Source organism: Arachis ipaensis, chromosome B6 (assembly GCF_059453495.1).
Source record: "Arachis ipaensis isolate K30076 ecotype BB chromosome B6, ASM5945349v1, whole genome shotgun sequence".
In the NCBI taxonomy this organism is placed as follows: Eukaryota; Viridiplantae; Streptophyta; class Magnoliopsida; order Fabales; family Fabaceae; genus Arachis; species Arachis ipaensis.
Genome location: NC_142441.1, coordinates 112969630 through 112986640, shown reverse-complemented (window position 1 = coordinate 112986640; position 17011 = coordinate 112969630). Strand labels below are relative to the sequence as shown.

General features: G+C 43.9%; 1 protein-coding gene and 1 pseudogene across 1 annotated transcript; one reads left to right on the top strand and one right to left on the bottom strand.

Annotated features, from left to right (window-relative positions):
• Positions 1-12683: 12683 nt before the first annotated feature.
• LOC148562348 (uncharacterized) lies at positions 12684-14200 on the top strand. The gene is made up of 4 exons (XM_088490863.1): positions 12684-12946; positions 13025-13121; positions 13220-13582; positions 14141-14200. Exons 1-4 carry the CDS (start codon positions 12684-12686, stop codon positions 14198-14200), a joined length of 783 nt encoding a protein of 260 aa, XP_088346989.1.
• A 1161-nt stretch (positions 14201-15361) lies between these two features.
• LOC107647116 (protein FAR1-RELATED SEQUENCE 5-like) lies at positions 15362-16586 on the bottom strand (annotated as a pseudogene).
• Positions 16587-17011: the final 425 nt, after the last annotated feature.

The following is a 17011-nucleotide window of genomic DNA, read 5'->3' as shown; positions in this document are numbered from 1 at the left end:
CTTTATGATTTCAACCCAAACTTGACAAACACTTGGTGAAGTCTTTATCATGCAGTATATAGTGAAGAACAAGTTTGGTGTTCAAAGCAAACCAAGATGCATGCTAGTCTTGGAAGCTTTGAACAAAACTTTTCATCACATTGCTTCAAACTAAGTTTGGTGTCACCCTATGGTGCCACCAAAATGCATAAAAGGACCCACCAATAGTTAGTTAGTTAGTTGGAATTCATAAACTAACAATCAAATTCTTTCTTTCATTTTATTCTAGCCGTAGAGTCTTGATTTTTTTTTTATTAATTTCCTTATTTCAAATCTTTATAGGAAAGGAAAAGAAGCATAAAAATGGATTGATTGGACAATTAAAGGGGGGAGATTTCGCCACTTAAAGAAGAGGGGTTACACACTTGTTCTAAAGAGGAAATACGTTGAAAAATGTTGCCATGCAACATTGAAAAAAGGGACCCTTAGAAGACCGAGCAATCCCTATCATAAAGTGATGATCCTTGTCTTCTAGCCATGCATAACCCCAACCGTCCATCAAGTGACCACTTCATCAATCTACACCCTCCATTCTCTCACAACTTCTCTATATAAATAACCCTTGTCCATACCACCCTTCATTGTCATCACACACCTTCACCATTCTTTATTTCGGTAAAATACACCCCCTATCCAATTATAAACATTCCTCCCCTCACTCTCCTCATTGCCATGAAACCCTAAACAACCAAAAGTCTCCACAACCTTACCACCTTCACATATTAAATCATCATTCATGGCATCTTCAAGTTCTAAGAGAAGGGAGGGGAAGGAACCCATGGAAGAACACCTATATGATGAGAAGAGATTTAGAAGCTTACATCATGCATTGCAATACGGGTGGATGGTTGATAAGGAAATCATTTATGAGCTGGGATTTCAAGTTAAGAAGACTGAATGCCCCAAAATCACAGAGAAGGTAGAAAGGAGAAGATGGGAGCTCCTCATTGACCCGGTCACTAAGGTGAATGCAAATCTCATAAGAGAATTTTATGCAAATGCAGTCAGGTATGATAAGAAAGATGAGTCATATACAAACTTTGTGAGAGGAACAATGGTGGATTTTGGTCCCATGAGTGTAATGAGGGCATTGAAGCTACGGTCTATACCATTTGAAGAAGAAAGTTACCACTCAAGATTGGACAACAACCCTAATTATGACCAGCTTTTACTAGACCTTTGTGTACCAGGAGCTGACTGGGAAAGGGGTGCAGGAAATAAACCAAAGTTCATTAAGAGAACAAATCTCACTCCTGAAGCTAAGGGGTGGTTCGAGCTAGTAAGGAGGTCTATTCTCCCAGCTGCAAACAACTCGGAGGTGAATCTCGAGAGAGCAACAATGTTGCATTGTATACTCAAGGGAGGAGAAATCAAAGTTCATGAGATCATAGCTCAAGGAATTAGAAAGATGGCAGAGAAAAGCAACTCAAGAGGAACATTAGGTTACCCCAGCACCATTTACCGAATATGCAAGAAAGCTAGAGTGGTTTTTGAAGATGAGGACCCCGTTTGGATAAAGGAAGGCATTCCAATAACGGTCCGTAGGATGAATGCTGCAGCACTCCCCCTGCCTCAACGGAAGCAAAGAAAGAGGACAGCTCCTCAAGTAGTTGAAGGACAAGTCTTAGAGGGACAAGCACCACAGACCTTGGACATGCACCAATTACAGGAAGCCATTGATGGCTTATCTAGACAATATTTGGAAAGCCAAGGAGCACAGAAAGAGCTTCAACTACAGATGATGGGGCAGCAAGATGAGTGGCAAAGGCAAATGATGGAACAGCAACTAAGCCAAGGACAACAATGGGGAGAAGCATTCAACAGGATGGAACAAAGGCAAAACGAGCAACAAGAATCCACTCAGAGGCTAATCAACATCCAAGCACATCAAGGGGCACACATACATGAGATGCATCGAAGACAAATAGAACAGGCAGAACTATTGGACGAACAAAGGGCATTCGCAGAAGGAGTTTACATGAGTCAAACAGGACATCAGATAAATACTCAAGCCAGGCTCGGTTATTTAGTGGGACAGCTGCCAATATTGCATCTAGGAATAGCCAAGTATGATGAAATGAAGGATGAATTAGCACGAAAGGAAAGACAAAGGGTGGAAGAGAGTCATGATTCAGTGAGGAAGGAACTTGAGGATTGGAAGCAAGCAAGATTGGCACGGATGCGAGGAAATGCAAGAGGAAACAAGGAGGACAAGCAAGGAAAAGAGCGTGGACACCCACAACAGTAAAAGGTGGTGGAGTTCCTTCTTTGTTCCATCTTTCTCTGTGTTTTAAATAAGGAAGATCTTGTATGAAATAGAACTTGCTTCCATGTTATGTTTAAACCTTGTTCAAATCATGTTATTTTTAGTTTTTGGTATTGAAGAGAGTCTATGTGCACTGGTCTTTATGTCACTGCATCATTACTTCCCTTTCTTGTAAGCTTGTCCCTTTTTAAATCAAATTGAAGAAGAGAAGGATTATGTTTTTAAAAGACCGGAGTGGAGTTCATATTGTGGAAGTGCATTCATGAATCTTTGGGGTAGTCATAAGTTAGCTAAGTTGGTTCAACCACAAGGTTAGGAGGACAACTATCTATCCTGAATACTTGACTTTGGATATACCCATGAGACTGAGCATATGACAAGATCCTAATAAGAGAAAAGGGAAAGAATAATGGAAGTGAAAAAAACAAAAGAAAAAGAGTAAGCAATAAGGCTAGGCATCAATGGTTTTAAGCTTGAGGCAAGTGTCTGTGGTGCTCCTGTGTGAGGGATCTACTTGGATGAATAAGCTCTTAGGGGTGCCTTATCACTTGGTAACTTGGGTTAACTAACTCGGGATTATCAGCTGAAAGTCCACTATCAAGAGTAACCTTCACTACAGAACACTTAGTAACCCAAAGAGGTGCTGGACACCAAGGTCTCAAGAAAAGAAAATAAATAAACTAAATGCCTGTAGTGTGTATGTATGGGGGAGAGACTTGAGGGAGTAAGTCCTTAGGGGTGCTTCAACACCTAGCACCTTGAACCAACCGGTTCGGGAGTGTTGGCTGAAAGCTTATTTTTAAAGAGTTGCCCCCTTACAGAGCACTTAGCCTAAATAACACAAATAACCCTTGAAATAACAATAAAAGGATCAATGAATAAAAGTCTCATGGGATATGAACAAAGTGGGTGTTTTAGGACAGAATAAAGGTCTGAAAGCCAGTAATGGAATGAACCTAAGTTGCTATGCATGAAACCACCATAAAATCAGTAATATGACTTCCACAAGGATGACTCATTCCTCTGGATATTCCATTCATCATTCTCTTGTTCCAGTACTTGCTTAGGGACAAGCAAGCTTTAAGTTTGGTGTTGTGATGCCAGGGCATCTTGGCCAGTTTCACTGACCTTTTCTTTACTATTTTTAGGTTAGTTTCATGCATTTCTTTAGGAAATAAGCTAGTTTTGGGTAAATATTCACTTATGTCTTGACTCAAGCATACATTGTGCATTTTACATGATTTCATGAGGATTTTGCATAAGTTTAGTGACAAATATTATGTTGCATTACTCATGACTTGGACTAGAGCTTTGATGCATTTTGTTGCTTGATTTCAGGACCAAAAAGAAGCAAGAAAAGGGGAGGTAACTTGCAAGATTAATGAGAAAAGTGATTGCCAATAACACTCTCAAAAAAGCCATCAATGCCCACATTAGAGAGTCACGTTAACCAAGTTAACGTGAACTCTAACGTGGAGAAGAGAAGTTGAGCCAACGTTAGTGACACTCAACATTGTCACTAACGTTGGCAATCACTCATAAGTGGCCACGTTAGAAGCCACGTTAACCTAGTTAATGTGGCCTCTAACGTTAAAGGGGGGAAGAGAAGCCAACGTTAGTGACACTCAACATTGTCACTAACGTTGGCCTATGGTGCAAAGTACCACGTTAACTCCCACGTTAACTTGGTTAACATGGGAACTAACGTAGAGGATGAAGAGTTGTCGACGATGTTAGGGACACTCAACATTGTCACTAACGTTGAAGCAACCACACAACCCCCAAGAGTCACGTTAACTTGGTTAACGTGGAAGCTAACGATGAGAAATGAAGGATGAGCCAACGTTAGTGACACTCAACATTGTCACTAACGTTGGGATGGCTAAAAGATGGCCACGTTAGAAGCCACGTTAACCTAGTTAACGTGGACTCCAACGTGAGACCTAGGGGCACATTGGAACGTTAGTGACAATGTTGAATGTCACTAACGTTCTCGAAGGATGGCAAATGCCACGTTAGAAGCCACGTTAACCTAGTTAACGTGAGCTTTAACGTGAAGCAAGAAGGGGCACACTGGAACGTTAGTGACAATGTTGAGTGTCACTAACGTTCTCGAAGGTTGACAAGGCAACGTTAAAAGCCACGTTAACCTAGTTAATGTGGGTTTTAACGTGAGGCAAAAGGGGTGCATTGGAACGTTAGTGACAATGTTAAGTGTCACTAACGTTCCCGAACTTGGACTTTCACTAAATGATTAACACTCCTTACGCCCTGAGCTTAAGTCTCTGCCCACTCCGCACTTTCTCTCTGCAAGTAAAGCCAAGCCCAAATAAAGAAAGGAACTGCTTCAAACTCAAGATCCAAAGGCCCAAGACTTGAAGAGTGAACTAGAAGCTGAGAAGAGTAGTATATATAGGAGTAGCTTTGAATTGTAAAGTAGTTCTGGAGGCTAAAGAACCACTCTCTGTATTTTACTTTCTTTATAATTTCTAGTTTTATGATGTATTCTCCATCTTTGTTTTCATTTTCAAGAGCTATGAACAACTAAACCCCTTTCATTGGGTTAGGGAGCTCTGTTGTAATTTGATGGATCAATACTAATTTTCATTGTTCTTCTTCTATCTTTCCTCTTGATTTTACTTGAAAGCTTTCGATCTTCATCCAATTGAGTAGTTATCTTGGAAGAGAATCTATTCAAACTTGGATCTCTTTTGAACCTTGGAAGAGGAATGAAGAGATCAAGCTAGAAATGCTTTCTCATGCTGGACCAAATTGGGTTTGGATGGGTATGTGACTGTAACCCTCTCAATACTTGGTTTGGGAAATGCATGTGGTATAATCAGTGACCATACTTCATCTCTTCTCATGAGCAATTGACCAAGGAATTGGCTATTGATCAAGATTTGAGAGATTGAATTGCAAGGAATTGCAATTCAATCACTTAAGATTGCCAAGGAGATCAATGAGTGCATTGATTGAGGAAGAGATGAAAATGAACTTGATCCGGAGAATTGCAACATCTCCTAAGCCCAATGAACTCCCCATCTCTAATCTTACCCATTCTCTTTAATTTCTGCGATTTACTTTTATGAGCAAATCCCCCATTCCCATTTATAATTCTACAATTTATTTTCAGTCATTTACTTCCAGTTCTTTAATTCTAGCATTTACTTTTCTGTTATTTACATTCCCGCCATTTTATTTTCTGTAACTCTCAACTCAATTTCTGGATTTGCTCAACTAGAACATTCTTCTAATTAAAGTTGCTTGATCAATCAATCCCTGTGGGATTCGACCTCACTCTATTGTGAGTTTTTACTTGACGACAACTTTGGTACACTTGCCGAAGGAAGATTTGTTGAGAGACAAGTTTTCCGTGCATCACCAATGTAATCAAATCCACACTACAACTCAGGCTAAACAAATCGTTTGAAGTAATTATCTTCCCCAGACGTGAAAAAAAAACATAAAATAGGCTCAGCTAGCGACTTCGATCGGGAAAAAAAATCAACAAGACGATCATGGATATCAGCACGATGATCACAACCCCACGCCTCCTCATCGTCGCGACCCTCGCAAGCATGTTGTCTTCCATGGCCGTAGAGGCTGCAACGGCAGCCTCGAGCTTTGCCCTTGTTTCATGCACACTTTATTGCAAACGACGCAGCTCGTCTAGGAGTTCCTGTCTTGTCTTCTTCAACTCCGTGTTCTCGCTTCTAATGCACTAGTTCGTTTCCAGCAACCTGCGAATGACATCGGAATAACGAGCCAGCGGCTCTGGATCGTACCACTGAAAGAACAAGTATTTCCTGCTGGTTCTGTACCCAAAACAACCATAAAACCTTCTGCCTGGATAGTCAGATCTCCAAGAGGTTCTGATTGGCGATGTCACGCCATAGTGACAGCGAGGCGTCGGTGCATCGATGGAGGACGAGCTTATGGAGGAGGATCTCTGCATTGTTTCTTCAATAGTTCACGGGGAGAGTGATAGAGTGGCTTTTGAAATAGCAGTTCGCAACGAGGGTTCATATTCACCTCTCTGGTAATGGCACCATGTTCTCGCATTCCAACGGTCTTGTTGTTGACTGACACATGTGATGCCAACCTGGCAGGAAACGGTCGAGTAAAGCCCCTAGCCACAGGGCGGAGGCATCTTCCCCCATGGAGTTGTTAGCTGAGGATTCAAAGTTCAAACCATTAACATAAAAAATGTGGCCCGTTGTCTCCGAATGGTATAATCTTTCTCCACGAAAAAATGGTCTGAAAAAAAAAATTCATATATATATATATATATATATATATATATATATATATATATATATATATATATATATATATATATCTTGTACGATCCGGTTGCATCCGGGTATATTGGGAGATTGGGTTGGTCTGCGGGATGGATTCTTTTTAGCATTTTGAACCGTCTCGGACTGCTGGCCCATAGTAACGTCTTAAAAAAATTAAAAAGGCTTTCCATGGTCATTATTGCGGGAGTCTTCCCAATGCAATGGCCGTATTTTGACTGTAACTGGAATAAAACGAATTTATTGTCACCTAATCTCATTGGAAGACGATGTTACTTAATGAGGTGTTTCATATTTTTTTTGTGTTTAAGGGGCATTTACGTTTTTTTGATGTGACGTGAGTGACAGACCCATCATGATGCACAGCCGCGCGCCAGAGTGCTACAATCTAGCAAGAGTGGGGAAGTGTATATTACACGCATCCCTTAATTGTTTACTCCATTTTCTTCTGGACGTTCTAAGTCACGACATTTAAAAAAAAAAGCAGAGAAGGAAAGCAGTTGAGATTATGGCAACTCAGTTGGCGGAGTCATTGGGTGAGATGGGTGACCAGGTCTTTTCGGACGATATATTGATGGAGATATTCACCCGGACAGACCCGAAGACGGCGGCGACATGCAGAGCCGCAAGCACAACTTGGCGTGTCCGACTGTCGTCCGACAAGTTTAGGAGGGACAACACGATCGCAAACATCGGGAAACACCAGAAGGTGTTACTCCAGATTGGTGACCAGGAGACGTACTGTTCAAGAGTCTATTTCTGTCTTGTGGACTGTCTAGACGGAGGAAGAGTACCCGCCCCAATGCCAGAACAGCTGGGTCATCACGGATGGTGGAGTGTCATCGGCTCCGATTGCGGCATGATTTGTGTCCGGTATAGCCGGGCTGGTTTTGATACGGGACTGATGGTATGGAACCCACTGATGCGAGTTGCTCGGCAACTGGACGATCCGGCGGACACCCTATGGAAACAGGCCGTTAACAGATACGCATTTTGTTATGGAGCGGGAGCTAAAAATTACTACGTCGTCCATATTTCAAAGAGGCATCTCAGAAACAGGTTTTTGTACTGCAATGTTTTCAATTCCGCAGATGGATTCTGGAAACACGAATACATTAACGATTTGCGTCTCAGTCATCTAGGTGCGAGCTCAGTCTTCCACCTTGGTAAGGCATTGTGGGTCAACTGGGGTGGACGTGATGCCACGGTTGCAACGCATGTGGTCGTGTTGGATGCAGTCACCTTTCGTCTGAGCAAGATAAGGATAAACCGTAGCTCAATTCAGCACGTGCAGGCGATGCGTGTGCTCCACGGCATCCCACACCTGGTCGGCTATGAACGATCCCCGCATGTAGGACTATCGACCATATGGTGCAAGATTGACTTGGAATCGATGTGCGTCGTCCCGTACATCAAGCTAGGAGTTGCCGGTCAGTATGGCGTTCCATGGATTCCTGTGACGATCATAGGTGATCGTATGATCACAGTACGAGAAGATATTCATAGACGGGCAGCAACAGGTGCTAACGGTACCTCTGTAACGGAGATTTCGTTGGATCAGATTGATTTTGTTAGCCGACACAGAGTCACGGCATTCAAAGGGGAGTGGCCGAGTAACATTTCCCTTCAACGTTCTTTAATTGTGGGGGTGGGCTCGCTAGTTCCATGAAGGAGCGGCTGATTGTGTGAGGCGATCACGTATATCTGAAATTTATTTTTTTAATATTAGGTCCGTATTGGTATAATCCAGCAAAGTTCCAAGAAATTGTATTTAACATCTTTGTAACAATATATTCCAAAAAAAAAATTTCAGCCTTAACATTATTATAAGTTATTGATTCTTATCATTTTGGATTATTAACTTTAATGTCTCCTTATTAATTTATTATGTAGAATACATAATAAGAAGAAAATAAATCGGTTATAAACCAGAATAAAAATTTATGGGAGCATTTCCCTTTAATAAAGTTAAAAATTATTTTTACATACCAAACAGCGGTGACATTTTGTGTCTCTTAAAAAGGATAAAAAAAAAATCAGCCCCTTGGCCTTACACTTCCCGTAATAATAACAATGTTAAATGTTCTCGTTAGAATTTTTGTCATTTTGCATATTAAGTTTTTATCCTTCAAATGCCACACACTTTATAGTTTTTAATATCATATCGCCGTGTACAGACGATACTGATCACATGCAATGGCAGGTCACCTCTTGCTATGTTAGGAAGCACTTTGCAATGGCTTGAACATTGGACGGCACCCGAGGTTGCCTAACCGGTGCAATTTTAAACACATGTGATGCATCCTGCCTCGATGGAGCTGACCGTCTTTATACTCCAAGAAAGGTGTTTGCAGACCCAACTTTTTGATCGGACAACAGCTACCCGATTCTATCCTCTTCACAAATCCAGCCATCGCCAAAACACTGCCATCCCCACCAACAACCAACGCGGACCAACCCATCGGACGCCGACGAACAATACTGTAACTAACAATGGCTGAACATGGGACACCCGCTGCATCCAACAACGTGAACGACGACACGGCCCAGGTACGATTGTGGTGTATTGGCTGGTTTTGATTTTTTCTTTATTTATTTTTTTAAGTTATGCTTATGCTGCTCCCGATTCTACTGAGTTAGTTGTATACCACAATGTACTAACAAGCGCCCAATGCCAGGAGGACCAGAGAACACCGAACCCAGACGACAACACTTCAAACGGCGCGTTGCTGGAAATAATGAGAGAGGTGCTGGAGAATACAAAGGTTGGTAACACCCGTCTCAATTTCCGCTCTCACTGTTTCGGTAACTCCAACCATCTGACAGATCTGTTACGATTTTCCATTGAAGAACACGCAACGCCGAATGGACAGGGTCGAAGCGGAAATGGTGACAATTCGGTTGTTGGTGGGCGGTCTCAGAGAGCCTATCACCGAGGCGCAAAAGGGACCTGCGAATAAAGTCAACGCAACGTCCGATGGAAACCGGATTGAGAAACAAAGAATACCGGTCGCCAACAGGGATTACATGAACAACCCGATGTCACGTGCCTCCATTCCCAACCGTAGACAGCTGATGCTTCCAGGAGCATGAGGAAGAGACTGCATCAGTCGTCGACAAAAAGCAACGGTGGAGACGTCGACATGTCTGTTTACGATGACGACGAGGATCAGAAACGGGCAATGTACCCAAAGATGTGCAGGTCAAACACGCACGACGTCGAACATGGGGCTAAGGGTGGCAAGGCCACATTCTTCTTCACTCGATTAGAGGAGAAGGTATACGGGGGTAACCGGGGGGACTATATCGCCTCAACGAAGCAACAATGCCGACAACCCGACAGGGCGCAATGGACTGCAGCCAACGCAAAACAGAAAAGGCAGTTTTTCCTTTAACACGATGATGTCATCCGACGAGAGCTCATCGAAGCCGGAAAGCAGCCACGGACGGACAGCCGACACCTATAAGCAGATTCCGCGACGACCCCCGTCAAACCTGACCAAGAAAGGAACAAACACCACCAACGCATGGCCCATCTCTCAGCACGAGATGGACATTTGTAAGTACGTCTACGACCTTCATGCCGACCCCACGTAAGTATTCGATCTGAACATCAACGACTGAATCTGCCGTGTGCCCTCATTAGTGCCGGACGGCCGCAGTTAAATTGGGCTGGCGTGTGTAACATCTTTGATTTGTTGACGGCAGGGAGATCGTTGTACGCTTCGGGTCACAGCATGCAACTCGTTCTGACATGGGATGCCTGTTAGACGGACGGCAACCAACCCCGAATGCACGTGGCAATCCATCGTATCCTCTTCGAATTAGTGGAATTTTTTCCGCTGACCCGGATTTATTATTTCCATACGAAGTTTGATTTTTTTGTGTTGGGTATGATTTGCAGATAATAGAGTTGATCACGATCATGGTTGCATCGGAGGGCGAAACCGATGGAGATCACCCGCGAGCGGTGTGGTGCTTGCATCCGAATTTTATGGTACGCCCAAATCCTAATTCGGTAGTTTATTTGAGTGCATACCTATGATTTAATGTTCTCTGTTTTAACACGAACCATGTAACGTTGTCATGCATGGTGACTTGTTTCAACTTCTGAATACTCCCTGAGTAACCAGGCCGATGTAATGGAGGGCATCCACCCTGAAATCTTGGCGCAGCGATACGGCAATGACCACATGCACCCGACAGAAGACATGCGCCTTGTAAGCTACCGACCGATAAGATTATTATACGCAAGTTCTGAACCTGGGCGGACTGAATTGTGACTCTCTTATCGTATTCAGCTTTTTCCATCAATCACAGGTCTATATGCCAGTACTGGAAGAAGATTGTGAGAAGCACTGGTTCTTGGCTGTGGTTGACCTGTCGGAGAGGCAGGTCTTCCAATTTGATACGAATGCAAATAAAGAATCAAAGGCAAGGAGGAGACGTGTTATACAATGCATGGTAAGCGACGCACATAGGTTAATTCAGCGTCCTATCCGAATACGCTAATCTTTATTATCTTGGTGAATCTGTGCCAGCTGACTGCGCTGGATGGAATCGTTGCAACTGACGGGTATAAAAACTCACACTCTAAGAGTGCTCCCGAGTTTGCCAGTTTGGACATCATGGCCGCACCGGGAGTGCCAAAGAACAGCAGCAGTACAGACTCTGGTATTTGGGTCATGCAGTGGATGGCAATGGGACGGAGGTTCACACACGCGGTGCTGCCAATTGTAAGTTAATGCTTGCCTACAAGTACAATGCAATTGCACTGTGTGTCTCTGATAAACGCCACATTGACCATTGCAGCTGGACGAAGAGAAGATCAGGATCAAAATGGCAATTGCACTGCTAACGGGAAGATGCAACGAGGAAAGCGGTCCATTGCTTGCGAAGGCGGCAGAAGCGGCCAAGACGGGGGAACCGTGTCTAGGAGACATGTGAAGGGGCCGAATACAACGTTTTTTTTTCCTTCCACTGCAATTTTTTTGGTTGTTGGATGCATTGATACCGGTTATGTTATGTGACATTGTTGGGTCTCCTCAGTGGACGGACAGTCTTCGTGGGGTGATTATATCATGGGCCATATATCTTATTACTGTTATTGCATCTTTATGTTGGGCCCCTTTATGTTATATCATGTTATTTTCCACCATGCATCTTCGTTGAGGATGATCGGCCGTGTCATCGCCACCATGCATCAAGTTTTCCGAGTCTTCCGAGCTTCGGTCGGAGGGGGAGTTGACATCGGCAGAGCGAGGAGTTTTGCCTTAGATGAAGAGGAGAGTAGCTTCGAATAGGGTCGGACATTAGGGGTTGGGTCGCTATGCGAGTTCGGTTTCTGGGTTTTGGGTCGAGTCAGTTTCTCTGGCACAACACCCAGTAAAAAAAAAGTTATTTTCCAACATGACAAAAAAAAGTTATGTTATAGGGAAAAAAAATTTAAAAACCGTTAAGATACCAAAAAAATAAAGTAATTATGAACAACTTACCTGCTTCCATCGCCTACATCAATCCGTCCATCCATCGCCAATGCAAGGCTGCCAATACGAAGTGACTATTCACTGATCCACGCAATGGAATGAATGATTCAAGGGAAACATTTAATTAAGGCTATGTTTAAATCTTGAACTCATTCGGTGGGTAGCACTTTTTTTGAAATCCGGTTATTGCCCTTGGTAATTACACCAACGTTAATGCCCCATTAATGCCCAGTCTAATCAGGTTTAATAGTTATTTATTAAAAAAAATATAAAAAACGGGAGTTGTTTCGCCTATTTAACGCGCGTACATTTCTCATTTACCAAAAAAATAAAAAAATCAAACTTTTCAAAGAAGGGAACCCATTGTTGGAGACTAAAAAACTCCCGGCAGTAAAGAACCGGAAACCATCAGAGAAATCACAGGCGAGGTATCACAATGCCGACGCTCGCTGATTTCTACTTCTTCAGATTCATAATCCCCAACACGGAGAATCAATTTATAAGTTTTCAGTTGTTTTTTTCTACTACCCTATCCCCAGGCCCCGCATGCAAGCCCACATCAATATCGATTTCTTACTCGTGCAGAGAATGCCGGCGCCCTTCTCCAACGCTGTCCGGGAGAACATGAGCAACCCCGTCGAGGTAAGCACCACAAATGGTCAGTCGTGGAGCATCTCCTGGGTTGTCGAGGAGGAGCATCCGCATCGAATCGTCTTCACCGGAGGGTGGCGAGCCTTTTACGAACACTACCGTCTTCGAATCGGAAACACAACGCTATTTTCGTATCACCAACCAAAGTTTTTCTACGTGGCCATCCATGACGCAAGATACTGCGAGATCAACTATGGAAGGTAACAAGATTACTCTAGCGGGTTTTCTGTATGCACTCGGCTAACGCGTTTGTTTAATGCCCTTTTTCATTGTACCAGAAACTTGCGTAATGGAAGTCTTCCAGCAATCCCCGCACATGGCAACTATACAGTCCAGTTCTTCGCGATAATCCCGGTGAACGACCCTGATACACTGGTATAGATGCCAATTTCAATTCCTTTACTACCTGCAATCATCAATCCATCCATGTCTGACACATTGTGAACCTTTATTTTTTCCACCATCCGCTACAGATGCTCCCGCTACGGTTCTCGCGGGATTATGGCCGGTCCCTACCGCGACCCCTGACCCTAACCACGCCTACAGGACATCATCATCGCGTGGGCTGGAATATGGAACCTAATGGAAGGATCGTGCTTGATGGAGGATGGGACGCTGTCCGAGAACACTACGGCCTAAGTGATCAGTGGCTGGTGCTGTTCCGTTATCATGAAGCTCAAAACACCATGTATGTCATTTTCTTCAACGGTCATACAATGGAAATCAACTACTTGGCCCATGCCGAGCCGGGGATGGACTCCACTTGTATAAGCTACCCGACGGCCCCCAAGTCAAGGCACATAGCCGATGGGTTCAGATCGACCAATCCCTTCTTTGTTAGTCCAATCGTGCACAGACTGCCAACCCGTTTTCTACTAAGTCTCTCGACAGTTATTTTTAAAGGCAACTATTTCCGGTGCTATTGTTCTATTCAATTATTTCGTTGCTCTCACCCTAAAAAATATGTCCTCGCTTCCAGCCGAATGTCCCCCCTCTGCCGGGAGTATACGAGGATAGCCCAATTTCGATTACCAACGAGAGGGGCGTGGACCATTCAGTATACGCACTATGTCGGGAGGACGAATGGATGTTTTGGAATGGGCTAGAGTGCCTTAGCAACAGCATGTCAACTAAGACACGGCCATGTGTGTGTCTTCGAGCGGCTGGCACCGCAGGACTACCAGCTGCATATATATTGAGAACTCCTGTATCCTAAACCCCCCAGCCGCCGCCCCCCAACCCAATCAAAGTAACTCGATCAATCCATGGTGTTTTCTTGCCTAAATTTGTCAAATACAATGATGCAACCTGCGTGTCCATATATTTGTATCTTTAATCTACATTATATTTCCAGGCATAAAATTCTACCTTGCCCTCATTAACTTATGCTTTAGATGATAAACACGATAATCGTTTCTGTTGTTAATGTGCGCATAGCATTGCAAATAGACTGATCTCCCAATATTACAAATGTATGTCAATTAGTGCCTGTGAAGTTTGAATGTAATTTTATGATGTGAAGCTTGAATGTAATTCGATTCACTTCACCTACGTTTTGTATGTTTGAATTTTGAAACTTCACACTGATTTTTTAATACCCTAAAAATGAGAATTAGTAGTGGTTTTTTAATGATTCAGATTTGTTGCCGTTCTTCATTTAGTATTGATTCAGATTTTTTGCCGTGCTTCAATTAGTGCATTTTATTCAACACTTTCGGTGTTTTAAACGTGTGTTTTAAATTACATCCAGAAGCCATGTTCCCTTACAAAGAATTTCAAAACCACGATGGAACCAGATGCATTTTCCAACTAGCACACAAGGTAGTACGAGACGTAACCAGTTCCGAATGTCTGCTGCAAAGAGGCGGACGAAGGGAGTTTTTTTAGGAGACGTCCATCTGAATATCCACTGAACGTTACAACCAAAATATCCACATAAACGTTACATACAAAATATCCACTTACCATACATACAAAATATCAACTACACATAGAATCGCTATAAAGATGCCCCTAACTAACATGTCCGGTTCAACAAAAGGGTCGACAAAGAGCGATTAATAATACATCAGGTTTGACAGTGGATTTGCAGCTATTCGCATGACACAACTTCACACCTCCACTTCTTCAATCCTGATTAAAATCTGTTCTATCTAGAGCACAGCCACATACCAACGAAAGCCAACATAGCAAAAACTTGTTTTAACGTCGACGACATATAGACGGTTCTGTACCCAGATGAAATGCAGACAATATTCTGTGTACGGCTACAGCCTACCGGAGAATGTGAAAGGATTCGACTAACCTACCGTTGCAACACACCATCGTGACGCAACACACCATCGTGACGACTGTAGCCCCCCTTTGCCCAATCGGCGAGAGACATGACAGGCCCGGACGTGTTGGTCCCAGCGAAGTCGCTGTTAGCAAACCCAGCCTGCGTGTCACTATCGGAGCATTCGAACGAAGAAATCTCGGCTGTCGCATACAGATCGCCGGATAGGTTATCATATAGCTGACACCAATGTGAAAAACAAATGATTAGAACCATTTAACAGGGCAAAAAACTTAACTAGATCATCTATAAAGCGACTAACCCACCATGTCAGTGTCCATCAAATCCATGTCATCTGCAACTGCGCTGGATGACTCCATTGTGCGGCGGCCCGGACACGTCGTCCTGTTGTGTCCCACCTCCCGGCACAAACGACATCGCTGGGTTTTCTTTCCACCATGAGCACCGTTACCCTTTGTATTGCGCCTGGGTGGATTCCGCGCCGGGCCCCTGCCACCCTCAGTAGGTGGCCCCTCGGGTGGAAAACTGGTGTCCCCTGCATCTTCGTTCTCGAAGTGCTTCAGCATCAGCATGGCAGTGTCTCTTGCAAACTGGAACTTTTCAGTGCTGTGACATGCAATCTTGCACACTTTCCGGTACCAATCCATCAGGCACCAGTGTTGCGTCAGTTGCACAGAATCCCAAATCACGCCCATCGACTGCACCGCCACAAGTTTTGCATCCTTGGTCCATCTCGGCAATATCAGAGACCTCGGGATCTCATGAACATTGTTAAGAACAAGCACCGCAATTATATGTTCGCAGGGGACCCCGAAACATTCCATTCTCATGCACGTGCATCGGACCTGCCTCGTATCAAACGTTGCAACAACACGCCAATCCTTCCCCGGAGTGCCGTATCGAGAGACGGTGTGGATAAAATAGGAACCGTTGTCTTCAGAGTCAACCACCCTCATTGCACAGGCCTTGTCAAGAATGGGAACAAACAAATAGAATATTGCACGAGTGTAGTTCTCGGCTGCACTCCGCTCGAGCTGTTTCAGGTTGGTGGTCATAACAGGGTCACCCTTTGCACACTCGAAATCAACCTCCACCTCCTTTGCACGCACGAACATCAAGCATCGTTGGAAATGACGTAAAAACTTAGTGTAGCTGTATCGAGACTTAACATACCGTGATATCACAGCGTGCAAGCCCTCGCACCTTGACGTTGTTCGAAATCCGGCAAAGAACTTTCCCCGTATGTGTGCTGTGGCCCAACTCTGCCTTCTCTCGTACATGTCATGTACCCATCTTTTATCGGCGACGCCAAATTTCTCAACCATCTCAAACCACTTTCTCTCGAATGTTCGGACCTCGTAGTCGCCAAGCATGCAATCCCTAAGCATCCTGGTGAATTTGGGCTTTCCGATGTTGCTCGTGGCGTTTCGGAGTAGATGCCAAGCACAGAGTCGATGGTGAGCCTCCGGAAAAACTTGCTCGATCACAGACTTCATTTTCCTATCACCGTCGGTTATTATGGACACGGGAGCCTTCCCTTTCATTGAAGTTTGCAATTGTTGAAGCAGCCAGATATAGGTCTCTTCTTTCTCATCTGCCACCAGTGCGGCGACAAAGACAACTGTTTGGTTGTGGTAATTCACACCGGAGAATACTACAAGAGGTGAAAGGTAAACATTTTTCTTGTACGTTGCATCAAATGCAACCACGTCTCCAAACACCTGGTAATCAATTTGGCTGGTGCCATCACACCAAAACAAATGTTGCAACACGCCCTCACCGTCAACAACTTCCTTGTAGTACAGTGCTGGATCATTTGTCTTGCACTCTCGGAGATACCTTAGGCACGATTCCGCATCTAGGCCACCCTCCCTTCGTTGCTTCGCATTTACATTGTGCATGTCCCTTGTTGTGTAGGGACATTATGATACCCGCCGGCTAGGCTCGCCATAAAACCGTGGATTCGGGA

Bases quoted from the DNA above. Each gene is read 5' to 3' on its own strand.
- LOC148562348 (XM_088490863.1), top strand. From the start codon at position 12,684: ATGCCGGCGCCCTTCTCCAACGCTGTCCGGGAGAACATGAGCAACCCC. The intron at 13,122-13,219 runs GTATAGATGCCA...CATCCGCTACAG, and splicing joins TGAACGACCCTGATACACTG to ATGCTCCCGCTACGGTTCTC. The intron at 13,583-14,140 runs GTTAGTCCAATC...CTTATGCTTTAG, and splicing joins GATCGACCAATCCCTTCTTT to ATGATAAACACGATAATCGT.